Source organism: Carcharodon carcharias, chromosome 21 (assembly GCF_017639515.1).
Source record: "Carcharodon carcharias isolate sCarCar2 chromosome 21, sCarCar2.pri, whole genome shotgun sequence".
NCBI classification, from domain to species: domain Eukaryota; kingdom Metazoa; phylum Chordata; class Chondrichthyes; order Lamniformes; family Lamnidae; genus Carcharodon; species Carcharodon carcharias.
This window is the reverse complement of record NC_054487.1, coordinates 29344328-29372127: the sequence shown is the minus strand read 5'-3', so window position 1 is coordinate 29372127 and position 27800 is coordinate 29344328. Positions and strand designations below refer to the sequence as shown.

The window sequence follows — 27800 nt, the reverse complement described above, 5'->3', positions numbered from 1 at the left end:
AATTAATTTTTAAAAAATCACGTAGGCCGGAGCGGGTGCTGGACATGGACAGCAGTGAAGAGTCAGTGTCAGAAGGTGCAGGGAACTCTAAGATCTGACTAGCTGGACATAGGTGCTGAGCCTTGGGGGTCGTCCATGAAAAGGGAACTAGCAGAACAGCATCAGAAAATGTGTATGCAGCTGTCAGAATTTTCAGAGGCAGTGCGCACATTTCGAGAGAGTTTGGAGGAGTCCATATCCAGCATGAATATTGTGATGTCTCAGGCATTTGAAATGAAGACCAGCACCATTGAAAGAGTGATCAACCTCCTGGAAGATCATATGTGGCATGCTGTACCAGGCAAATGGCCTGCACATTCTGGCTGCTAGCTTTCAGAGGACTGAATAAAACCTTACCTTAGTGGCTCAACACCTGATTGACATGCAGCAAAGTACTCTTTTGCTCTTGGTTAGTAGGCAAGTGCAGATGGGTCATGAAAGGGAAGATTGAGAAAAGGGACACATGACATCGGGGGCACTGCTGGCATCCCCATTTCTTAGCTCTTGCCCTGCCCCTCAGACAGAGCTGTACAACTTCCTGATGACAGTGCAAGTGCAGATGGGGAAATATTTGGTAGGATCCTCGTGGGCTGTAAAACCCAGAGGATGTTCACCATGGGTATTTCATGTCAGAGCAGGGAATTGAGTGACCTGCCTCTAGCTCTGTGAAGCCACAGGGATAGCACCATGTAGAAGCAATAAAAAGTGTAAGAGGAAGACGTCTTTGGATTCACTTGGGTGCTTAAAACAGTGTTGCTATTTCATTAATGTTTTTTACTTGAGTTGAAGAATAAGTCTATACGGACCCCTCATTGTCATGACTATGACTTTATTGCAACTCCTTTTACCCTGATCAGTTTTATTCCTCCTCAATGTGGAGGAAAGGGTGTGATTATGACAGTTGACTAGCTGACTATAAGAAGGTGGTGTGTTGAGGGCTGGTAGGGATTGCACAGGGGTCTTGATAGAAAGCTTACAATGCTGCAAGCACATTTTTCAAGTGAAACATGCCTCGATGAGTCTGTTGTGGGCTTCTCTGACAGTAGGTCTCCAACTGCAGACACCAATGGCACATCAGGTTCCTCCTCCTCCGTGGATGCAAGGTACTCCGGTTCACATTCCCCTTGCTCCAACTCCTCTCCTCTCTCAGTGCCATGTTGTGAGGGCACAGCAGACCAAACAGTCCTGGAGACTCTTGCTGGGCATATTGAAAGGCACCTCCAGATTTGTCAAGGCACTGGAACCACATTTGCAGCAAATCAATCGCTTGCTCTATGGTTGGCCTTGTTGTGACATGGCTGCTGTTGTACCTCTCCTGTGCCTCTGTGGTTGGGTTCCTCACTGGAGTCAGCCACCAGATCTTGAATGGGTATCCCTTGTCTCCCAGGAGCCGACCACTGACGCTGTTTGTTGGAGAAGACCACCTGTAGAACTTGAGACTGTCTAAGGATAAAAGTGTTATGGCAGCTCCCTGGCAGAGACATGCATGATGTTCTTGTGGTGGTCACAGACCAGTTGCACATTAAAGGAGTGGAAACCCTTCTGTTTAATGAAGCTGCTCTGATGGCTCCTTGATTGCCACATGAGTGCAATCAACACCCCCCACCCCCCCCGGGCATCTGCGGAAATCCTGTGAGTAAAGCAAAGCTGACAGCCCTCTGAGTTTGAATCCTCCCATCCATGTCAAAACGAATATAATCAGAGGCTTTGGCAAACAAGGCATCAGTGACCTGGGTGATGCAGTTGTGCGCTGTAGATTATAAAACCTTGCAGATGTCACCAGCAGAACCCTGGAAGGAACCAGACCCAAAGAAATTGAGGACTTTGGTTACATTGACAGCCATGGGGAATGAATGACCACTTGCTTCCCTTGGGCAGAGGTCTGCTTCCAAAAGGCTGCATATATCTGGGTCTATCTGCTGCAAGAGTCTGAGCCCTTTGAGGCACTGTTGTTCAGAGAAGTCAAGAAAGCTGACATTGGCTTATCAATCCTGTGCTATGGGTACCCCTCCTTTGAGGTGCAGTTCTCTGTCCATCCTCTCTGTCCTGTGGAGTGGAATGTGGCTGCAGAGAAGGCAACTGCTGCTTGAACTGCTGCCCCTGTTGCTGTGTCTGCTGGGCCAGAACAAACTGCAGTGTCTCCTCAGAGGTTCAAACAACTGCAGGATAGGTAACTCTCATGATGCAGGGAAGTTCCACAGACAGGTAAGGAGTTGATATTGAGCTTGCTGGACCTTGTTGCCATTCCCAAAGGTAGTAGAGAATTCAGGCTGAAAGAACTACTTCTGTCAGTGATCTCCTTTCACTGTGGTTAACCTCTGACCTGCCAATTTTCTGTCTTTATACTGGCAGGTCAGTGTCATGCAACAACGACTTCCCGCTGTGCACTGGCCTCCTCCAAGCTGGTGAGAGTTAGAAATGGTGTGGAAACCATGCATTTGCAGAGAAAGTCAGAATGTAGGGTTAAACAAGGCATTTTCAATTGCCTTAATTGGTTTCCTGCCAAGAACGTTTCTCCATGGCCTCAGAATCTGGAGAAAGTCAGAAGAAGGTGGTATGACTTCAGTATCATAACCCAACATCAGTTTCAGGGGATTTAAATCTCATGCTTTTAAATCTGCCACACTCATATGGAAGGATCACCCTTCTATAGATTCAAACATCCAATGTTTTGTTGTGGCAAGTTATGTTTCATTGGTGACTTGGTGTTAGACAGGAAGTTTCACAGTTCAGAGGTGGTCCTGGAGTTGTGAGGTGATGGAGAGGTAGATGGGAGGTTATCAACATACATCTGAAAACTGACCTCATGTCTGTGAATGATATCACTGAAGAGCAGTCAATAGAGGAGGGAGAGTTAGAAAGAGTCATAAAATAGTTATTTGTAGTGTCAACTTTTGAGTAGAGTTTTAAGATCACAGAGAACAGTATAAATAATACAAACAGAATAAAATAAAGATCACTTGAAAACTTGAGAAACGGAAAAGATATAATCTTCATTTATATAGAGCGTTCTAAGTTGGTTAATAAGAATGAAAACATTTTTGGTATGTTTTGACACCGAGCCATAGAAAGAGAAATCACGAAATATGATCAAAACCTTGATCAAAATATTTTAAGGAGCATCTTAAAAGAGGATAGAGAGGCAGAGATGTTTAAAGAGGGAACACCAGAACTTAGGGCCAAGGCAGTTGAAAGCATGGCCACCAATGGAGATTAATATCAAAAGAGTGTAATGCCAGAATTACAGGAGCACAGATTTCTCTAAACTTTTTGTAGGGCTAAAGGAGGCTACAGAGATAGGGAGGGACAAGGCCATGGAGGGATTTGAAAACAAGGATGTGATTTTAAAATTGTGCTATTATCAGGCTGGGGAGCCAATTAAGGTTGGCAAGCACAGGGGTGTTAGGTGAATGAGATTTGGAGCGTGTTAAGATATGGGCAGCAGAGTTTTGGATGAGTGCAAGTTTGTATAGGGGGAAAGATAGGAGGCCAGGCAGGACAGCATTGAAATATTCAAGTTTTGAAGTAACAAAGGCATGTAGGAGGGTTTCAGCAGGAGATGGATTGAGGAAGGGTTGCAGTCAATTGATGTCATGGAAGTGAAAGTAGGCAGATTTGGTGATGGTGCAGATACGTGATCAGAAACTTAATTTAAAGTCAAACAAATGCCAAAGTTGCAAACAGTATTGCTCAGCTTGAGAAAGTTACACCAGAGATGGGCACAGTCGACAGGGAACTGAGATTGTGGTGGGGACCAACAACAACAGCAACTTATATTTGTATAGCACCTTTAATGTAACGAAATGTCCCAAAGTGCTGCACAGGACCATTATTGAAAAAAATCATCATGCTGAGCCACATAAGGAGATATTAAGTCAGATGACCAAAGGCTTGGTCAAAGAAATAGGTTTAAAGGAGTGTCTTAAAGGAGGAAAGTGAGTTAGAGAGGTGGAGCATTGTAGAGAAGGGATTCCAGAGCTTGGGGCCTAGACAACTGAAGGCATGGCCACCAGCAGTGGAGCAGTTACAATTGGAGATGTACAAGAAACCAGAATTAGAGGGGCACAGATATCTCAGAGTATTGTGGGGCTGCAGGAGATTACAGAGATAGGGAGGGGGAAGGCCATGTAGGGATTTGAAAACAAAGGTGCGAATTTTAAAGTCAAGACATTGCTTGACCAGGAGCCAGTGTAAGTCAGCAAGCACAGGAGCGATAGAAGAATGGGACTTGCTGCAAGTTAATACATGGGCAGCAAGCTTTGGATGACCTCAAGTTAGAGAGGGTAGAATGTGGGAGACCAGCTGGAAGTGCATTAGACTAGTTGAGTCTAGAGGTAACAAAGGCATGAAAGAGGGCTTCAGCAGCAGATGACCTAAGACAGGACCAAAGTTGAGGGATGTTGCGCAGGTGGAAATAGATGGTCTTTGTCATGGTACAAATATGAGATTGGAAGCTCCTCTCGGAATGAAATATGACACCAAGGTTCTGAAGTTGTAGGGGGAGAGGGATGGAGGGATGGAGTCAGTAGATAGGGAGCAAATTTTGGAGTGCGAACCAAAAATAATGACTTCAGTCTTCCCAATATTTAATTGGAGGAAATTTCTGCTCATCCAATACTGGATGTCAGACAGGCAGCCTAATGATTTGGCAACAATGGACGAGTCAAGAGAGATGGTGAGGTAGAATTGTGTGTCTTCAGTGTACATGTGAAAACTAATGTGTGATGTTTGAATGATGTCACCAAGGGAAGAATGTGGATGAGAAATAGGAACAGGCCAAGGTTAGGTCTTTGGGGAATGCTAAAGGTAATGAATCAGAAGCAAGAAGAAAGGTAATTGCAAGTGATTCTCTGGCTTATGATTAGATAGACAAGAATGGAACCACATGAAAGCAGTCCCACCCAGCTGGATGACAGCGGAGAGGTAATTGAGGAGGATGGTGTGTTCAGCCATGTCAAAAGCTGCAGACAAGTCAAAAAGGACAAATGGGTTAAGTTTAAAAGAATTTCATTTGTGAGTTTGATATGAACTGTTTTCACAGTGACTGGGCCAAAAACCTTATTGAGGGATTCAAACATGGAATTTCAGGAAAGATGGGAATGGATTTCAGAGGTAGCAGTATGCTCAAGGACTTTGGAGAGGAATGGGAGGTTGGAGATGGGATGGTAGTTTGCAAGGATGGTCGGGTGAAGTGTTGGCTTTTTGTGAAGAGGAGCTGATTTAGAGGTGAGAGAGCCAACATCTAAAGAGAGAGAACCATTTACAATATCAGCTGACATGGGGATCAGGAGGGGAAGTTGGATGAATAGGATCAAGGGAACAGGAGGTGTGTCTCACAGACAAGATAAATGTTTTTTATTTGTTCATGGGATGTGGGTGTTGCTGGTGAGGCCAGCATTCATTGCCCATCCCTAATTGCCCTTGAGCAGGTGGTGGTGAGCTGCCTTCTTGAATTGCTACAGTCCATATGGTGTAGGTACACCCACAGTGCTGGTAGGAAGGGAGTTCCAGGATTTTGACCTAGCAACAGTGAAAGAACGATAATATATTTCCAAGTCAGGATGGTGAGTGGCTTGGAGGGGAACTTCCATGTGGTGGTCTGAAACAAAAACAAAAAATAGCTGGAAAAACTCAGCAGGTCTGACAGCATCTGCGGAGAGGAATACAGTTAATGTTTCGAGTCCGTATGACTCCTCATCAGAATTGTTGAGTTTTTCCAGCTATTTTTGTTTTCAGATTTCCAGCATCCGTATTTTGCTTTTATCTTCCATGTGGTGGTGTTTGGATGAATCTGCTGCCCTTGTTCTTCTAGATGGTAGTGGTTGTGGGTTTGGGAAATGTTCTTGAAGGAGCCTTGGTGAGTTGGAAAGGGCATAATTGGAGATGGGAGAGAGACCAGAGAAAGATGCAAGTTCAGGGTTAGGGAACAGGATTGCATTAAAGGAATTTTGCCAGGTGGGCTAGTGGAAAGGAGGGATGCTGCAGAAGCAGCTGATTGGATTGTCTTGAACTTAGTGAAAAAGAAGTCTGTGAGCTTTCTGCACATTGTTGGAGGGGACAGGGAAAGGGGTTTAAGGAGAAGATTTGCAGTCAAGAGAAGAAGCCAGGGGTTATCTTTATTTTCCAGGATGGTCCTGGAATAGTGAGCAGTTTAAGCAGATGAGAGCAGGATCTAATAGTGTTTTAAATGGCCTAGGTAGATGTGGCGGGGGTGGCTAAACTAATTGTCTGCCACATCCTTTCAAGTCTGTGTCCTTTGAACTTAAAGGAGTGGAGATCGGGGCCATAGTAGGGGGTATGACTAGGGTGAGAGAGTAATGGTTTTATTGGGAACTAGGACATCAAAAGTGGAGGTGAAGCTGCAGTTAAGTGAATCAGTAGTTGCAGAAATGTTGCAGTGAACGGAGGGCCAAAGTCTGGATTTTTAAAACATTTTTGAAGTGCAGATGTAATTGAATTTGAGGATAATTTATTTCCAGGGATGGATACAGAAGGAGGTTGAGTCAGGGGCATGGAAGGAGTTATGAGTGGTGAGTGTTATAGGGAAGTGATCAGAGATGGCCTTACCTGCAAATCACACAATAGTAAGACCATGTGAGATGGCAAGGTCAAGTGTGTGGCTGTGAATATGGGTTGGGGAGTTTACATGCAGGGAGAGGATTAGGGAGGATAAGAGGGCCATTAACTCAGAGGAGAGAGAAAGTGATAAGTTGAGATGGAAACTGAAATCAGTGAGGTTGAAAAATCATTTGGTGCAAAGGCTGATGGAGGAAAGCAATGAAGAAACTTTGGTGTTAAAATTTTTATCTTATCTGGGAGGGCAGGACAGAATGACGATTTTGAAAGAGAGGTGAGAGGGGTGGAATCAGGTGAGATGCTCAAAGGAGGAAGAAAGTGCTAGAGGAGTATGGGTCAGACCAAGGTGTGATCTGGTGATAAACATCACACCACCACCACGACTGTCTTGATGGGGCAAGTGATGGAAGATGTAACCAGGCTGGGAGGCTTTATTAAGGGGAAATTTCAGCCATGCTTTTGAAAGGGCAAGATGTCGATGCAATCATCTACAATAAGTTCATGGGTGGCAAGGGCCTTGTTCACAAATGAATGGATATCCTGGGGCGGCGATGCATAGAGTTATGGTGAGAGCTGATCAGCTGGCAGAGTCCAAGGCGTCAGCAGTGGGAGGGATGAGTTGAGCAAGAAGAAGATTGGCAAGGTTAGTGGGCACACTTGACAGGAAGATTGGCAAAAGAGTGGGAGATGGCAGTTGGGGTTGCTGCTCGTAATGAGCCAGTGCCAAGTGCCTCGATGAGCTTGTCAAAGAATGCCAAGAAAGCCACAGAGGGAAGCTTTAGGCTTGTCTAACAGGGAGTCAAGCCTGGGACGGTAGCAGGAACGTCAAAGAGTACGGAAGGATAGGGGTGGGGGCTTTGGAGGGTAGGGTGCCTGAAAGTGGAGAAGTGAAAGGAGACCTGACAATAGAAGAGAGTCTAGAAGGGGTAAAGAGAAAAGGTGTTTAAAAAGAAAGAGCAACAGTACAAATAGATTGATGGTCTCCGGAGTGACAGTTAAAATGCACGTGAGAATGGATGCGTGGAGAGCTCAAGTTGCATAGGTCTAGTTACATAAAAATAGGGTACTTAAAAACATGATAGTAAATGAGAAATAGAAAATAGATGGTGGAAATAAGAAGGAGTCCTGAGTTTAAGTCAGAGGCCCTGTGGTGGAAACATGATGACTTAGGTAGGGTGGAAACAGCATGAATCATCAAAGAACTGTTGTTTGAGTCTTCATTACCTCTATACTCGACATTTTCAGTGAACTCCTGGCTGGTCTGCCACATTTTACCTTCCATAAATTCAGCTGCCTAGCCTGAATTTGCAGCCATTCCACATCTCCTATCATTCCTGTGCTCGCTGACCTATATTGACTCCTGGTCAAGCAACATCTTGACTTTAAAATTCTCATCCTTGTTTCCAAATCCCTCCATGGCCTTGCCCCTCCCTATCTCTGTAATCTTCCCAACCCCACAACCCTCATGATACCTGCATTCCTCTCATTCTGTCCTCTTGTGCATTCCCAACTATAATTTCTCCACCATTGGTAGCCTTGCCTTCAGAACATTAGGCCCCAAGCTCTGGAATACCATTCCTATACGTCTCCGCCTCCCTATCTCACTTTCCTCCTTTAAGACACTGCTTAAAGCCTACCACTTTGACCAAGCGGGTCATCTGGCCTAATATCTCCTTATGTGACTCATGATGTCATAATTTATTTCATAATGCTCCTGTGAAGCATTTTGAGACAGTTTGTTATATTAAAAGTGCTATATAAATATAAATTGTTGATGTTGTTGTTTGGAGACAGATGAAGTCCAGAAGCTGTTTGAGGGTAGAGGATTAGAGAACACACTGTTGGAGGTAGTTTTGTAGGATTGAAAATCCAGGAGGTGTACCGAGTGAGTTGCAGGAAGAAGATGGAGAAGTTGGAGGACATCGTAAAATCAAAAAACAACAAAGTTTGGTGTTCAGCCTAGTGGGGTGATATTCTCTGTAAGAACAGGCTGAAGCTGAAAAACCAGCATAACCAGTGGCCAGCCGCAGGCTCAGCAGGAGTCTGAAGATTCGCGCAAAAAACTGCATATGCTGGAAATCCAAAACAAAAATAAAAATACCTGGAAAAACCCAGCAGGGTCTGACAGCATCTGCACAGAGGAACACAGTTAACGTTTCGAGTCCGTATGACTCTTCAACAGTTCTGTGTTCCTCTCCACAGATGCTGTCAGACCTGCTGAGTTTTTCCAGGTATTTTTATTTTTGGTCTGAAGATTCTCAATGGCTTCAGCTTTCCGAATATATAGTTGGAGGAAATTTATGCATATCCAGTATTGGATGTCAGACAAGCAGTGTGACAAATCAGAAGCAGTTAAGGAAGGGGCTGATAAGATAGAGCTGAGTATCATTGCCACACATGCGGAACCTGATGTATTTTTAGATGAAAACAAAAACAGAATTACCTGGAAAAACTCAGCAGCTCTGGCAGCATCGGCGGAGAAGAAAAGAGTTGACGTTTCGAGTCCTCATGACCCTTCGACAGAAGGGTCATGAGGACTCGAAACGTCAACTCTTTTCTTCTCCGCCGATGCTGCCAGACCTGCTGAGTTTTTCCAGGTAATTCTGTTTCTGTTTTGGATTTCCAGCATCCGCAGTTTTTTTGTTTTTATCTCTGTATTTTTAGATGATGCTGTCTAGGGGCAGCTTGTAGCTGAATAATGAAAAGGTGCCAAGAATAGATCCTTGGGAACTCCAGAGTGGAAGAGAAACCATTGCAGGTGAGTCTCTGTCTATGATTAATTAAGAATGGAACCTAGTTAAGGCACCTTAACTCTGTTGAAAACAGCAGACAGATTCAGAAGGAAAAGAAGGGATAGTTTATCAGGGTCACACGAACATAAGAATTAGGAGCAGGAGTAGACCATTCGGCTCCTCGAGCCTGCTCCGCCATTCAATAAGATCATGGATCTGATTGTGGCCTCAAATCCACTTTCCTGTCTGTCCACAAAACCCTTGACTCCCTTGTCGATCAAAAAATCTATCTAACTCAGCCTTGAATGTATTCATTATCCCAACCTCCACTGCTTTCTGGGTCAGAGAATTCCACAGGCTAATGACCCTCTGAGAGAAAATAATTCTTATCTCCATCTTAAATGAGAGACCCCTAATTTTTAAACTGCATCCCCTAGCTCTAGACTTCCCGCAAGGGGGAATATCATCTCAGCACCCATCCTGTAATAAGATCCCCTCAGGATCTAATGTTTCAATAAGATCATCTCTTAGTCTTCAAAACTCTAATGGGTACAAGCCCAACCTGTTCAACCTTACCTCATAATCCCAGGAATCAGTTGAGTGAACCTTCTCTGAACTGTTCCTCATGCAATTATATCCTTTCTTAAGGAGACCAAAACTGTACACAGTACTCCAGATGCAGTCTCACTAAAGCCCTTCAATTGCCTTTCTAATCACTTGCTGTACCTGCATACTAACTTTTCATGATTCATGTACTAGGACACCTAGATATCTCTGTAATGTAGAGTTCTGCAGTCTCTCACAGTTTAAATAGTATACTGCTTTTCTATTCTTCCTGCCAGAGTTGACAAGTTCACATTTTCCCACATTATAGGTTGGATTTTCCGCATCCACCCGCTGCCGCGATCTTCCAGTCCTGCCACAAGTCAATGGACTTCTGGCTGGGGCACCGCCTCGCCCACAGCGGGTTCTGCCCGCGACAGGGCCGGAAAATCCCAGCCTATATTCCATCTGCCAATTTTTTGTCCAACTTTTCCAAATCCCTTCGTAGTCTTATGTCGTCTTGACAATTTACTTTCCTACCTACCTTTGTGTCATCAGCAAATTTAGCTACAATAAATTCAGTCCCCACATCCAAGTCATTAATATATATTGTGAATATTTGAGGCTCCAGCACTTATCCCTGTGGCACTCCACTAGTTACAGCTTGCCAATCTGAAAATGATCCATTTATCCTTACTCTCTGCTTCCTGTTAGCTAACTAATCTTCTATCCATGCTAATGTTACCTCCTAGCACTTATCTAGTGTAGTAATTTTTGATGTGACACCTTATCGAATGTCTTTTGGAAATCTAAGTATAGTATATCCACAGGTGCCCCTTTATCCACCTTGTTTGTTATTTCCTCAGTCTCAAAGAATGTTATTTTTGACTTTTATAAAGGTGATTTCAATACTGTGTCCAGGTTGGAAACCTGACTGAATGGGATGGAAACATGGAATTGTGGGAAAAGTGGGCATAGAACATAAGAATATAAGAAATTAGAGCAGGGCTTGGCCATTCGGGCCATTCAGCCTGCTCCTGCATTCAATAAGATCATGGCCGATTTGATTGTAGCCTTAACTCCATTTTCCTGCCCTCCTCCCATAGCCCTAGATCCCCTTGTTGATCAAAACTGTGTTTAACTCTAATGATCCAGCCTCCACTGCTCTTGGTGGAAGAGAATTCCAAAAGCTAATGACTCTCTGAGAGAAGAAATGTTTCCTCATCTCATGGCCATTGATTTGGGAAGTGACAACACCCTTGTCATTAATCTACAATGCTGTATTTGTTGTCAGCCACTGTCGGATTCAATGAGTTGCTCATTCCGATTATTCCAAACCAGGGTTTCCACTCTTCTGTTTGGCTACACAAGTTGAATTTGATTAACAAGAGTTGAATTTGATTAACAAGGCGTCACCTCGTGGTATTGGTAGCGAAATTGACAATGTTGCTGCACAAGAATTGCTATCATAACCAATATGTAGTTTGTAAGTATTCTGATTACCTTGAGCTTCCATCAGCCCATATCTATTAACATACCTATAAATTGTGTGCATAAAGATGTTTCTTTGCAGTTGTAATATTTGCTCCATCTTCAGTTTAATTTCCTAAATTGCACAAAGATTTTTGAGTTGCATTTATGTCTTTATGGTGAACTGTTTCAAGAACCATCTGTAACAAAAACTTGTACAGATTTTCTAACATGATTCTTAATTAATACATGGAATGTGTAATTAAGAGCTATTGACATAATAGACAGATTTCACTGTAACTTCAGTTAACAGCAGGAATGGGGAAAATTAAGGAGAAAAATATGCACTCATGGTTATTTTGTTTCTCTTCATTATTCTTTATTGGGCCACATTACAGTAGAATTCTGAAGAGGACACTGTACAAATCTGCGCAATGTGAACCGGACTATTTTCTGTTTACATGCCTGCACATTAAGTATTGCGAAGACAAAGTGTAAAGAACATATCTTTTTATTTCTGTTGGGCTGTGGATTAAAATACAATGGCTACAGTTTGAAAGATATGTCCACTGGAACAGTGTGAGGGATATATACAATGTTGCTGTCCTGGAACAGAGAGTGCCATGAAAGATAGGATGGTGCCAAGGAGGAGTCCAGGGAACTGCCTGGCAACAGTATTTTTAATTGGCACCTGACCAGGTGATCAGGTTTGTATGAGAGCAGTGCAGCAGAAAAGCACCTAGCCTGAAAAGAGAAAAGACCTAAAACCTCTATCTTCTGAGTGTGTAAGATTTCAGTAATTCTGCAATAATAGCTAACTGGCTTTTCCCCCATCTTATCTCAATAACCTGCTCTCTCTCTGAAAAACCTCTGTCAAGAGGAAAAGGGGAAAATCACCGTTAAGAGAAATTGAAAAGCAAGTGCTCAGTCAGTGAACTAAAGACTGAGAGTGCTGGGAAGACCACCTTGTGTCATCAACAAAGAGCTGAAATGAATTTAGAAGACATTGATCAAAATCAACCCATTGAATCCTATAATCCAGAATTGGTGCTATTGAATTGTTTTATCCCGCCCTTAAAACCCATGATTTTATGTGTCTTATATGTCTTGTATATATGTATATAGGGATTTAAGAAGGGGTAGAGTTTAGGTTATAGAGTTAGAAATTAGCATAGAAATTATTGATATTTCTTTCTTTTGCCACTGGTTAAAGACAATTTGTTCAATAAACAGTTATTTACTTATTCAGTTCACAAACCTGGTGCTCGTATTCTGTTAACCTAAATTAAACCGTTAGGTGGTTTGATCAAACTTTTCACATTTGTCATGGCTCGGGAAGCAGTGGGGCTTGATATTGACTATCCCCAATGAATCATGACAAAGTTTGGGGGCTCGTCCAAGATATTTTGGAACAAAAGACAATGACATTTTGGGTGTAGATTTAGTAAGTGACAAAAGCTAAAAGGAAACACTAGGTTTGTACTATCAAAAATAAGATGACACTGGAAACTACTAAAGATTTACTGCTAGTAGAAGAGATGGCCTGATGATTTTACATGGGATCCCAAAAGCCGGGTTGATTGAATTGACAAGTAAATTAAGAGTAGGATTGCCTGCCAAAGCGAAGAAGCCAGAGATAATCAAAGAGATAGCACAGCATTTAAAACTCGGGATTACTACCTGAGCCATGGGCAAAAGGAATAGGGTAAATAAAGTCAAGGAATTAAATGTGTGGCTCAAAGATTGGTGTGGGAGGAACGGGTTTCAGTTCATGGCACCAGTACTGGGGTGGCAGGGAGCTGTTCCAATGGTACTGACTTCACTTGAACCATGCTGGGACCTGTGTCCTGGTGAATCAAACAACCAGGGTATAGAGAGGACTTTAAATAAAGTGGGGGGAGGAGGATTCTGGAGAGGGGATATGTAGGCTTACAAAGCAAAAGGATATGGTGGCATTGCAGAGCAGCTATTTAGGTAATGATACCCAGAGTGTGACAGGAAGGGACAGAGTGTACAAACATAAAAAAGCAGCAAATAGGGTCAAATGGGGAAAAATATTAAAAAGGCAGAATTAATGGCTCTTTACTTAAATGCAGGTAGTATTAGGAACAAAATAAATGAATTAATGGCACAAATAGAGGTTAATGGGTATGATCATATAGCCATTATGGAGACATGGTTACAAGGAGATCAAAGCTGGAAACTAAACATTCAGTGGTATGTGACTTTTTGAAAGGACAGGCAGGAGGGAAAGGGTGGCAGGGTAGCTTTGTTTGTATGAGATGGAATAAGTATCATAGCAAGAAATGATCTTGGATCAGAAGATATGGAATCCATATGGGTGGAGGTTAAGAAATAACAAGGGGAAGCAGACACTGGTGGGAGTGGTCTACAGGCACCCTAACAGTAGTTATGCTGTAGAACAGAAAATAATTCAGGAGATAATGAAGGCATGTAAAAAAAGCAGTACATTAATCATGGGTGACCTTAATTTTCATGTAGATTGGGAAAATCAAATTGGCAGAGGGAGCCACAAGCAAGAATTCATAGAGTGTATTCAGGACAGTTTCCTAGAACAATATGTTGTGGACCCAACTAGGGATCAGGCTATTTTGGAGCTGGTAATGTGTAATGAGGCAGGTTTAATAGATGATCTCAGAGTAAAAGATCCCCTAGGAAACAGTGACCATAATATGGTGGAATTATGCATTCAGTTTGAGAGAGAGAAACGTAGGTCAGAAACAACTGTGCTAAACTTAAATAAGGGTATTTACAAAGGAATGAGGGCAGAGTTGGCTGGAGTGGACTAGGAAAGGAGGTTAGCTGAAAAGACGGTTGATGAACAATGACAGAGTTTAAGAAAATAGTTCATGACTCACAACTAAGAAATATCCCAGTGAAGAAGAAGGATTGTAGGAAGGGAATAAACAAACCATGGTTAACCAAAGAAGTTAAGGATAATATAAAAGTGAAAGAAAAAACATACAATGTGGCAAAGATTAGTGGTAAGCCAGAGCATTGGGAAAGTTTTCAAAACCAACAAAGATTACCAAAAAAAAATAAAGAGGGAGAAAGTAAACTTTGAGGGTGAACTAGTAAGTAATATAAAAATGGGCAAGAGCTTTTTAAACATGTAAAAAGGGATAGTCCAAAGTCAATATAGGCCACTTAGAGAATGAGGCTGGGGAAATAACAATGGGGAACCAGGAAATGGCAGAGGAGTTGAATAAATACTTTGCATCATTCTTCACGGTAGAAGACACTAATAGCATACCAAAAATACTAAATAATCAAGAGGCAAAAGGGAGGGAAGAAATAAATACAGTAACCATCACGAGAGAAAAAGTACTGGGGAAACTAATGGTGCTAAAGGCTGATAAGTCACCTGGAACGAATAGAAGACAGAGAGTTGGGATACGGGGGCATTTTCAGGATGGCAACCTGTAACTAGTTGAGTGCCACAGGGATCAGCGTTGGGGCCACAATTATTCACTATATATTAATGACTTGGATGAGGGAAATGAATGTACTATTGCCAAGTTTGCGGATGACACAAAAGTAGATGTGAAGGCAAGTGATGAGGGTGACATAAAGAGTCTACTGAGGGATTTAGACAGGTTAAATGAATGGGCAAAAACTTAGTAAATGTGGGAAAATGTGAGGTCATGCACATTGGCAGGAAGAATAGAGGAGCTGAATATTACTTAAATAGAGAAAGATTGAAGAAATCTGCAGCAAAGAGGGATTTGGGGGTCCTCATGCATGAATCCCAAAAAGTTAGCCTGCAAGTTCAGCAGGTAATGGGAAAGACAAATGGAATATTGGCTTTCATTTCAAAGGGAATTGAGTACAAAAATAGGGAAGTCTTGCTAAAACTATGCAAGGCACTAGTTAGACCACACCTAGAATACTTTGAACAGTTTTGGTCCCCTTATCTAAAGAAAGATATACTGACATTGGAGGCAGTCCAGAGAAGATTCATTAGGTTGATCCTGGGTATAGAGGGATTTTCTTATGAGGAGAGGTTGGGCCTGTATTCATTGGAGTTGAGAGGTTGTTTCCACTTGTGGGAGAGTCTAAGACCAGAGACATAATGTCAGGGTGAGGGGGTTGCCCATTTGGGACAGAGATGAGGAGGAATTTCTTCTCTCAGAGGGTTGCTAATCTATGAAATTCTTTACCACAGAGGGCTGTCGAGACTGGGTTGTTAAGTATATTCATGGCTGAGAAACAGATTTTTAATCAGTAAGGGATTCAAGGGTTATGGGGAAAAGCAAGAAAGTGGAGTTGAGGATTATCAGATCAGCCATGATCTCAATGAATCGCGGAGCAGACTCAATGTGTTGAATGGCCTACTTCTGCTCCTATGTCTTATGGTCTTATGGAAGGAATACCTGAGAAATTGAGTTCTCCAAGTGGTAATTCATTGGAATGGGCTCAAATTCAGTTGCAAATAAAAAAATTGAAATTAGAGGCAGCAGAAAAGGAAAGAGAAAGGGCATTCCAAAGGGAACAAGCACAAAGGCAGGAGAGAGAAAGAAAACAAGAAAGGGAATTAGAAATGGCGAGGTTAGAAAAGGAGGAAAGAGAAAAAGAGAGGGACAGAGAATTCCAGCTTAAAACGCTGGCATGTTAAAAAAGAGACACCAGTCAGGTGAAGCAGGACTTATTTCCAGATCAGAACTCAATGAGGAAATGGTTAAATTTGTACAAGCACTTCAAAAATTTGAGGAAAGGGATGTTGAAGCATTCTTTATTTAATTTGGAGAAGATAGCTAAACAGATGAGCTGGCCAAAGGAAAACTGGCCATTGCCCATGCAGAGCAAATTGACAGGTAGAGCACAGGAAATTTATGTTTCACTGTCAGAGGAGGTTTCTAGGGATTATGATGTGGTAAAAAAGGTCATTTTGAGTGCATATGAGTTGGTCCATGAAGCATACAGACAAAAGTTTTGAAATTTAAGGAAGCAGCCTAGGCAAATTTACATTGAATTTGAAAGGGTTGAACAAAATAGTTTTGACAGGTGAATATGAGCATTAGGAGTTGAAACTGCCTCTGAAGTTCTCAGAAAGACTCTCTTGGAGGATTAAAAAAAACCCTACCTTCTGTAATAAGGGCCCATGTTGAAGGCCAAAGGGTTGCAACTGCTAGACAGGCAGCAGTATTGGCTGATGATTATAAGCTGATCTATAAAATTAAACCTTTTTTCCATCACCCCCATAAATTTGAAAAGGATAGAAAGTGGGAGGGTGAAAGGAAGGCAAGTAGCCAGGGTAAAGAATGGATAGCTGGGAATACCTTGAGATCTCCTCCCCAGATCAAGAAGGAAGGTACTGACGGTGGAGGTGAAACTTGAAGGCCTAAGTGTTTCCATTGTAATAAAGTGGGATACATTCGTTCAGAATGCTGGAAGTTGCGAGGGAAGCCCATGGGACTTATTGTGAAAATGGAACTCAAAAAGAAAATGCCACTGATCAAATTGTAGGTTTAACTACAAATAAGAGATTGAAGGTAAACACTGTTGTGAAAGTAGGTGAAGTGAATAAAGTAAATGAGAGATATAAAGGGTTTTTGTCTAAAGGAAAGATAACCCCTTTTTCATCAAATGATGCAGCTAAACCCATAATTATATTAAGGGACACAGGAGCTACTCAAACTCTTTTGCTGGAGAAGGACCTAGTTTTCCCTCTAGCGTTCAATGAAAGCTAAAGTATTGGTAAACAGGATAAGCAGAGTATATCCTTCTACCATTGTACAAAGTGCAATTAGAGTGTGATTTATTGTCTCAATCGGTGGTTGCAGGAGAGGTTAAGAAGTTACCCATGGATGGAGTTGATTTACTCCTGGGGAATGATTTGGCAGAAGTGAAGGTTATAGTTTTGCCCATAATTACGGAAAGTCTAAGAGAGGCTAAGGAGCAGTTATAAGAACAAGTTTTTGGTATTTTTCCATTGTGTGTGGTGACCAGAGCAATGACTAAACAAAGTCCATCACCAGAGATCAAAGTAATACCATGAGCAGATATTAGAATAGCCAAATCTTTCTTGAAGGATGAGGATAATTCAAAGGAAGTGTTTGGCATGTCTTCATTAATTGAGGCTCAGAAAGCAGATCCAGAGTTAAATAACTCAGCACAGTCAGCTCACACTGAAGCTGAGGCTGAAGGATTTCCAGAGTGCTATTACATTAAAAAGTTCTGATGAGGAAGTGGAGACACCCTCACAGACCTGCGGATGAGGAATGGATGGATGTTAATCAGATAGTGGTACCGCCCAAATATCGTAAGGAGATATTGCGAGTAACACATGAAATTCCTGTGGCAGGACATGTAGGAATACGGAAAACCCAAGCATTGATAATCAGGCATTTTACCTGGCCAAGGCCTCATAAGGACATAGTGCAATTTTGTAAAATGTGTCATACGTATCAGGGAGTAGGTAAATCTCAACATGTAATCAAACCAGCATCTTTAATACCCATACCAGTTTTTGAAGAACTATTCAGTTGGGTGTTAGTAGATTGTGTAGGACTATTACTCAAAACAAAAGCAGGACATCAGTATATCCTTACAATCATGGATATGATATCCCAATTTCCAGGAGCTATTCCTTTCAGGACAATTACAGCTAAGGTGGTAGTGGAAATGTTAACTCAGCTTTTCACTCATTATGGTGTACCAATTGAAATACAATCTGACCAAGGTTCTAACTTCATGTCTAAAATTTTCCAGGACTTAATCAGCAGTTTAGGTATCAAACAACTAAAGTCTACCACCTATCATTAACAGATACAGGGAGCTTTAGAGAGATACCATCAGACTCTCAAAACCATGATTAAGACCTATTGTCATGAATACCCAAAGAATTGGGACAAAGGATTAGATTTCTTACTATTTGCTACCAGAGATTCTCCAAATCTGCTGGATTTAGTCCCTTTGAATTGATCTATGGTCATGAAACAAGAGGTCCATTAAAAGTGATTAAGGAAAAGTTCCTAAAGCAGAAAGATGAATCCTCCATGTTGGATTATGTGCCCATGTTTCTGAAAAGACTCACAGGAGCATGTCAAGTAGCATGAAAGCATTTACAAATTTCACAAGTAAAAATGAAAGAATCGGCAGACAAACATGCCACGACTAGAACATTCCAAGCAGGAGATGAAGTATATTGCCTTTGCAGGGTGAACCCCTGAAAGCGAAATTCGGTGGCACCTACAATGTAGTTAGGAGGGTTAGTAAAGTGACTTATCTGATAGATAATCCTGAGCGTAGAAAGAAGAAACAGTTATGTCAAATAAACATGTTGAAGCAAAATCATCGCAGGGAAGATGATAAGAAAGGGCAAGTGTGCCAGATGGTAGGAGTAATGGAGAATGAGAGACAGTAAGAGTAAGGTAGAAGGAGAAGTAGACAGTGCACAAAGCAAGCCTCCTACAATTTGACTAGCCAATACGAAAAATACTGGGACAGTTAGACACTGTGGTCTCATATTTAGAGGAAGGGCCAAGAAAGATATAATAAGGTTACTTAAGATTGTATAAAGGGGAGCAAGGATGAAAGGAAGTAAGCCCCATGTTTTGTTGTCCATGTGTCACATATTTTGTGATGAAATGCTTTTTTGAAATGGTGTTTCATCTCTTTTAAGGGTGGAGGCATGTAAAAAGCTTTTTTTTTTGGACTGTGGATTAAAATTACAATGGCTGCAGTTTGAAAGACATGTCTACTGGAACAGTGTGAGGGATATATACAATGTTGCTGTCTGGAACAGAGCGAGCCATGAAAGATAGGGTGGTGCTGAGGAGGAGTCCGGTCTAATGGGGAACTGCCTGGCAACAACATTTATAATGGCTCCTGACCAGGTGACCAAACTTGTGTGACAGCAGTGCAGCAGAAAAGCTCCTAGCCTGAAAAGAGAAAAGATCTAAAACTTCTATCTCCAGTGTGTAAGATCCCAGTAATTCTACAATAATTGCTAGCTGTTTTTCCCCCTCATATCTCTATAACCTGCTCTCTCTCTCTCTGAAAAACCCCTGTCAAGAGGAAAAGCAGAAAATCACTGTTAGAGACATTGAAAAGCAAGTGCTCAACCAGTGAACCAAAGACTGAAAGTGCTGGGAAGACTACCTCATGCCATCAACAAAGAACTTAATGGACTTTAGAAGGCATCGATCAAAATTACCCCATCGAATCCTGTACTCTGGAATTGGTGCTATTGAACTATTTTATCCCACCCTTAAAATCCATGTTTTTGTGTGTCTTATTTGTCTTATATATGTGTGTAGGGATTTAAGAATGAGTAGAGTTTAGGTTATAGAGTTAGAAATCAGCAGTTCATATTGCTTTCTTTTGCCACTGGTGAAAGGCAATTTGTTCAATAAACAGTTATTTATTTATTAAGTATACAAATCTGGTGCTCCTATTCTGTTAACCTAAATTAAACAGTTAGGCGGCTTGATCGAACTTTACACATTTGTCATGGCTGGGGGAGCAGTGGGGCTTGATATTGCGCGCACTATCCCCAGTGAGTCATGACGCAAAAATATAACCATAAACTGTCTATGGGTATCAATATGAAAATCACTTTAGCACATCTGCAGGAGATAATATAGCGATTGGTTCTGACTTACAACTATTATTGTATTGTATATAATTATTCCTTGTGTGGGAATATTTTCAAGGGAGGTTGTGATAGCACACTGGAATGAATGACATAATTGAATCATCTACACATGGAGGAAATGTACCCGGTTTTCATTTAAAAACGTTTGAATTTACTGATTACAGTTGAGTGAGGAGGATTTTATAATTAATTAGATGGTTAGAATTTCAACTTGAGCAATGTGAACGGTGATGACGTCAATGGTCCATGTTATAGTTTGTATTTTTGTTCCTTTATTTGGTTCCCAAGTAATGCTGCTGTCACTTTTCTGCTGTGAATTGCACATGGACGAGGCGCTTGCGCTTTATCCGCGCGGAATCGATATCAAGATATTTCGGAAGCACAATTTTTGTTTCTTGGAACTGCTGGTGATCGTTTGTCTCGGCGCTCCGAAAAGAAAAAAAAATGCCTTCTTTGTAAGAGGCAGTATTTAAATGCTAAGTTTTATTTCATTAAACCAGTCTGATATAATAATACTCTAAGCAATCCGCATGACGTCTGCTTCTGTGAATGTTAAATGTGAACACAAAGAATGTTTGAGGAATTTCGATGGTTTTTTTTATTTCTGGGCCATTGAGAGGCTGGCGTTCCGACTATTTTTGGCGGTGAGGTCAACATCTGCTATCCAGGTGGAGGTCTGGACGGCGTGGCTCTCTGGATGTCTGTACGTGTAGTCTGCAGGTGAGAGACCCAGCAAACTCGAGTTAGTGAGGGCTGCTGAATATTGTCACCGCTTCCTACATCAGGTTCCAGTTTAGGCAACCTGTACATGAATAGATATTCACACGGTATCATTGATGTTCAGTTATCGTGCGTAAGTTTAGCAGAAATGACAGTTGTGCAACGTCTACAATTTGGGAAAAAAAGCGAACACCACCGAGAAGGGCAGACTTCCCTATATATATATATACTCTGCAATGAAGTTTTGTCAGCGCTTTAATATCCTTTTTCTTCCGCTGTGACGAAAAATCGGAACATGCTCGAAGCCCCTTTTTCAGGCTAGAATTATCTTAGGTTTTTGCACACTCCAATCTACAGGAGGGGAGAGAGAGAATGAGGATATGCAAGAGTCTTTTTGAAGTTGGGGGGGGGGGGGGGCGGGGGGGTGGTGGGGTTGCATGTCTGCTGTTACTGTTTGGTGGTAGAAGACGCCAGGTTATTTCCGGAGTCTCGCTGCATCATAATGCAATGGCTATTGAAGAGAACTGAAGCTTGCACTTTGATCATTTCAGCACCCCGATCCCAAACACACGCACACATCCTTTCCGCGTAACTCGTAATAGTAAATTCAAGTTCGCCAAGCCGGCTTTTCATCATTGGTGCTGTTCAGTTTCTTGGAAAGCAACTATCTCCCCCCGAACCCCACCCCCGTCCAAAACCTTCCAAAAAGACTTTGATGAAATGCCTTTTACATGTTTTATATTAATTTATTATTTAATGAAATACAGATGTTGTGACTGCAGTCTTAAATATAAAGCTTGTGTGCAAGACCTGATAATCATTTGGTTATAATACTAATAACCCTGTGCACAATGTACTATAAATATTGTTTGAAGAAGTTGAAAAAATATGACTCATCTCCCGAACCTTTTATATTTACGCCTCACACCATTCAGGTATTAAACAACTCGTTAGATGGCCGCAAATTTATTGCCGCCAAATTTCTATTCTACATGCTGAACGGTTCAACAGATGGAAAGGCGCTTTTCTTGGCCTAGCTGTGGTATGCTGGTGTATCATTCTCCAACCCCAGGATATTGTGTTTGTACAGCCCACAATCTGTATCCATTTGGTGTTTGGTTAACACTGGTGGTCGAGAGCTGCTCGGAAGGAGTGCTGTGGTGTTGTTGGCTGCTGTTCTTGGATCCTCGCCCTCCCCCTCCTCCTCAGATCTGAACATAGTTATATTCTACTTTTGTGGTGTTGTCAGATAGAGACCTCTCCAGGTATCTGAACGAGAAACGAATGGGATGGAGGAGATGCCCCTTTCAACAAGCTGTTCTTTTGCTTCAGTGAGTAAACTCACTTTCAAATGCCAAGCTTAAAAAAAGTTTTCCCCATTTAGTGTGACAGTCTCTGACCAATCGGAACGAGGAGATGGACCCTCATAAAAACTCTTGTGTTTAATAAGAGATTCGCTAGGATTCAATCGGACCTCAGTTTGTGATCGTAAAGTATGGACTATAACTCGATAGTTCAACAGAAATAATAATAGGAACCCAAATCAGCTGGCGCGTCGAGGTCTGCTTGATAAATGGGCTGATTGCCTTTGCTTTTTATTTACAGAGGACTGTGGCAGTGCGATTGCTGGCGCAGGGAGCGCTCCATGCAGGTTTCACCCCGGCCAGGCTCACGATGACTGGGCTTCGCGTTCTGTTGGCTGCCGCTTTACTCTCCAGCTGTTCCCAGTGCTTGGTTCAGGCAAACTCTTGGTGGTAAGTGCCTAAACGTTTTGCAATTTAACTTACTGTCAAGATAGAGGGATCCCACTCTCGATTCGGAATGGTATGGAACTTTGCTGTCCGGATTTGGCGATGAATCTTAGTTAAATTCGAGGGTGGGTGCTTAAGTCAATATATATTAAAAAGCACAGGGATAACAGCACCCGCCATTGCTAAATGTTATTGAATATTATGTGACTGAGTTGTAATAATGGAGTTCTGTTAGCGAATTCACGATTGAACAATAATTGGGAATTTTAAGATGACAATAAAGCTCCAGGAGTGTGTATAATAAGTACTTTTTCATTTCTGTTGTATATACTTGGGCTATATAATAGCCTGTTTGAGTTGAAAGAACAATTTACTGCACGCTGCTAGTTACACTGATGTCTGAGACATTTAATTCCTTAACTCTTAAAAAAACCGTATATTCTCTCTCAGACATAGGCCGACAAGCAAATGCATACAGACTCTCACAATATAATTCGGTCTGTTTAAGTAAATGTATTTCTTCAGTATAAAGTTGATGAGGTAAGGTTTTCACTTGGTAATTCAGTGGTACGGTGTATCTAGAAAATGCTGAGTATTTTGTTTCAGTCCTTCGAAAGGGTTCTCTAAGAAGGCTTCTTGAAAATAAAATAATATTTGTATGCTCGTGACGAACGGAATGCTCCAATTTTCACCATTTTCAGGCAATTAAAGGAGCCAAGGACAAATCCTTAATGCTGCAGAGTTAACTGCATTCGCTTATATAAAACAGAAAATGCTGGAAATGGCATCTTAGGAAGCATCTGCGGAGAGAGAAACAGAGTTAACTTTCCAGGTCAATGACCTTTCATTACTCTGGTTCTCTCTCCACAGATGTTGCCTGACCTGCTGAGTATTTCCAGCACTTTATGTTTTTACTTCAGATTCCCGCAGTATTTTGCTTTTGTATTCCGTTTATAACTGTGTTAAGAAAATCACTGGGGCTAAAAATGACTTCGTCGTTTTGGTAAACACGGCAACGTTCAAGAAAAATCCAATCAAATCGACACCATCACAATCACTGAAATATATGATGTTTCTCCAAATTCCCTAATTATTTGTTTGTCAACCCGCTATAGGTCGCTGGCTATGAACCCCATTCAACGGCCTGAGATGTATATTATAGGCGCCCAACCTCTCTGCAGTCAACTGAACGGCCTATCGCAGGGCCAAAGGAAATTGTGCCAGTTGTACCAGGATCATATGGTTTATATTGGAGAGGGAGCAAAGACCGGCATTAAGGAATGCCAGTACCAGTTCAGACAGAGGAGGTGGAACTGCAGCACCGTGGATAACACCTCTGTCTTTGGAAGGGTAATGCAGATAGGTGAGACTTTCCACTCGCTACATAACAAAAGAATGCTTCAATGAAACAAAAGTTTAGCACGCCAGTGTGAGATCCGGTGTGTCCCGTCCCCTTTCAACAAAAGTGCAGCCGAACCTTTTTCTCTGGAAAACGCGCGACCCTGCGGTCATTAGTCCTAGTTGCCTAGGGTTTATAGTGAGGTGTCGCCTCGATACATCGTCCCTGCCTTTTTGAAATTGAATTATCCAATGGCAGTGACTCGAGAAATCCGGATCCAGATTGATGTTTCCGATAAACAGTACAATATACAATAGTGTCAGAGAGCAGGGAGAATGGAGCTGACTGAACTCCAGATGCAGAACAGATGGGTTTGGGAACTTGGCTGGAGTTCCAGGAGTTTTCCATTCTTTAGATTGGTTTGTTCTCATTTTGTTGCAGGGCGGGCTGGGGGAAGAGGAATAATGCAAAGGTCGGTTGCTTTTATTTATGTAGTGTGATTTTTCAGATGCTTGCCCTGTTCAGAAATCCCATCCATTAAATAAAGTGACGGGTTATAGTGTATTAAGCATGTCCGTTTGGCATTCGAAAAGTTCGTTCTCCTGAATTTTTGGCCACAGCTGGAGAGTCAGATCTGTGCACCTGTACTTTGTTCACTGTTGCTGCGGGTTGAGGCTGGTAAATAATGTCCATCACTTTCAGAGGTTTGTTCAGCCCTCTCCGTGGTCTGTATTTAAAGAAACTGAAGGTATCATTGATCGCACACTTCAAAAATAGTACCTGGATTTAGTTTCTATTATGCAGATGAATGATAATGGAACTTACATAGTTTCGTCAGATAGAATTGAAGTTTGTAGGACAAATTTCGCGTGTGGTGCAAGTGTGTTTACACAAAAGGTTCACTTTTACAATTCGGGTTTTTTTAAAAATATGAGGTTACGGCTTAATATGATGTTGAAATGACACTGAAAGATCATAATTTTATTCGTGGCTTGAGTTTCAATAGTTGCACTGAAGTAGGTGAGTAAAATGTTTCTTTAAGCAACTGAAGGTAGAATTCCAGCTCTTTTACATAAGTATCAGCTTACAGGTTTTGTCAGGGAACAGTGGTGTTCGCTGTTGTTTTATTTCTGACCTCTTGAGGTTACTCTGGTAGATCCTGGCTCATATCAATTTATTGTTGGAAACAAAGAGACTTCTTACAGGGAAATGGCTGGGAAACCAGAGCTAATTCACTCTGTGATCAGATTAGCAGCCCACCTCCTTAATGTCAAGCATGGCATGAGCAGCCCATTGAACTGTTGTATTATTTCGATTGTATTTGAATGGGGGACCAGTTAGCTCAGTTGCCTAGATGGCTAGTGTGTGGTTCAGAATAACAGCAACATTGGTTTGATTCCTGTTTCAGCTGAGGTAGACTTGGGACCTGCCGCCTCATCTGCCCCTGATGGCAATGACAAACCACCACTGACAAAACCTACCAAGCAAATGACTCAGGATGAAGCCTCACCAGACAATGAACCAAGGACCTGCCTTTGGTAGAGCACACATACCATGCCATTTAGATATACTGAAATATTTATAGCTCACTAATGAGAGATCACTCTGAATTTAACAACTGTCTGTCTTCTCTCCTGTTTCCAGCATCCTTGTGAATTAAGTGATCAGGAAAAACTGACTGATAGTTCCACAATGCATTTCAATTGGCAAGTTTTTGGACTTGAAGATTGTGGTTAAATTTAACCGTTTTCAAATATATCAAAATTTGTGTATCAGACCAAATAACTACATAGGAAAGCATAGGATAAAAGGAACAGGCCATCCAGCCCTACTAGTCCATGCTTGTGTTTATGCTCCACTCAGGTCTCCTCCCATCTTTTCTCATGTAAATCTACCATTGTAACCATTTATTCCCTTTTCCCTCAAATGCTTTTTTAACTTTCCCTTAAATGCATCTGTACTATTTGCTTGAACCACTTTTTGGGTGCAGAAGTTTCTTCTGAATTCTCTATTGGATTTCTTGGTAACTATCTTATATTAATGGCCTCTAGTTTTGCACTTCCCCACAAGTGGAAACATTCTCTTGTATCCACTCTATCAAAACTTTTCATAATTTTAAAGATCTCTATTAAGTCACTCCTTGGCCTTTTTTCAAGAAAGAAACCCAGTCTGTCAATTATTTCCTGATATGTATATGTAAATGATTATTAATCTTCCTCACCCTACCTTTAAGCATGAGAACAAAATTCCCTGATCCATTTTGTCAGCATTATAGCTGTTATCATATTCATAAATCTATGTAATATCGATTCTTCAGGAATTTTAACTTCCCTAAGCAGAGAAAGATTTCCTTGTTTAGTATCATATTCAAATACTAACAGCAGCCAAATATTGCATTTTTTTCAGTAATCATTAAAGGACTATTTGTTGATTTATATAATGGACTCTGTCTCCTTTTATGAATGTCATTAACCATTAAATCATATTATTAATCAAATAGTTTTGATATTTTTAGAACTGACCCTCAATCACATTAACATTGCCTTAATACTCACAATCCCCAATTTCTATTATCATATCCTTACATAATCCCTTCTTACATAACATCACCCAACTTCGCCCTGCCTCAGCTCATGTGCTGCTGAAACCCTCATTCAAGCCGTCATTACTTCTAGATTTGACTATTCCAACACACTCCTGACTGGTCTCCCACATTCTACCCTCTATAAAGTTGAGATCATCCAGAACTCTGCTGCTTTTGCAGTTTGGTGTCATATTTTGTTTTATAATGCTCATGTGAAGAGCCTTTATTATGTTAAAGGCGCTGTAGAAATATAAGTCGTTCTTTGTTGTTGTGTATATATTGTACATTTTAGTACTATAATTAAGTCTGTTTTAGAGAATGGATCATTTGTCAGAAGTCTCAACCATAATAAATTAGACTTAATAATAGAACAAAAACTTGCATTTATATAGCAGGAGTTTGAAAGTGTTTTGCAGCTAGTACATTTTTTATAATGTAACCATTTTTGTATTGGATGCAAGCATGGCAACAAGGCCTCACAGACAACAATGAGATAAATTACATTTGTCTTAGAGACAATGATTGAGGAATTGGTTAGGCCACCAGAGGAATGTCAGCTCTTCTTCAAATAGGCATATGGTATCTTTTATGTCCACCTGAACAGGTTCAAATTAATGATCATTGGAGACTCAATAGTGAGAAACAGTAGTGCAGCCACATATAGCAATACAGGTAGCAAGAGCCATAAGTCTAGCTTGAGGGAGAGGGCTATCTTTTATAACCATGAAAACAACTAAGAAAATAAAGGTTCTATGGAGGAAAAATATCAAAGTGCTCTTAAGCAAGTCTACCATGCCAAAATATATGTTTTCTAATACAAATAATGGAAACGTACTCAAGATGTAAATGACTTTCTTGCATTTTATGCAAGATATATAAAATAGTTTACAAATATTAGATCTATGGGGATTGGCCACTTTCAGTATCAGTATTTTTGCCTTGTGTCAGACTTGTCTTTATTGACTCAGTGAATTTGCTGTATTACAGACAAATTGTGATCACATTTAGGCTTTGGTGGAACCATGACAAGCATTAGAACTGACTCTCTGAACCATCCATGAACAATTACTAGTATACAAGTGTAAATTCTGATATCTGTGTATTTACTGAAAAGGGAAAAAGAATCCAAATAGCTCCTTCAATAATATCGAATTATGTTTGATCCTTTGTCTCTGCTGAGTTAGCTGGTTTGAGTAAGGACAGTAATGGGACACTGAAATTGACTTCTATTTGCCTAGGAGAGAAAATATTTGAATCCCAGACCTGATCACTATTCAATCACTCCTGCTGGAAAGTCTGCTTCTGTAGAAACCAGGTCAGGTCATCAGTACCCTTCAGTTTCAATAACCTGTTGATATTCAGGGCCTTATTTTAATTTATTCAAAACCCGTCCACTTACACAGAGCAGATAAAAATGCACTTCTAT

At 41.3% G+C, this 27800-nt stretch overlaps 1 protein-coding gene and 1 pseudogene across 2 annotated transcripts in view; both read left to right on the top strand.

Annotated features, from left to right (window-relative positions):
* The window catches only part of wnt5b (wingless-type MMTV integration site family, member 5b), a 147231-nt gene that overhangs the window by 99357 nt on the left and 20074 nt on the right, over positions 1-27800 (top strand). The window contains exons 1-3 of one of the 2 annotated variants that reach the window (XM_041216408.1): positions 9326-9373; positions 22306-22454; positions 23567-23814. In XM_041216408.1, the coding sequence (XP_041072342.1) occupies positions 22375-22454; positions 23567-23814 (328 nt within the window). In that variant the 5' untranslated portion in view covers positions 9326-9373; positions 22306-22374. Of the gene's footprint in view, positions 1-9325; positions 9374-22305; positions 22455-23566; positions 23815-27800 lie in introns of those variants that run through there. The other variant, XM_041216407.1, reaches the window with a different exon arrangement.
* LOC121293465 lies at positions 20266-20411 on the top strand (annotated as a pseudogene).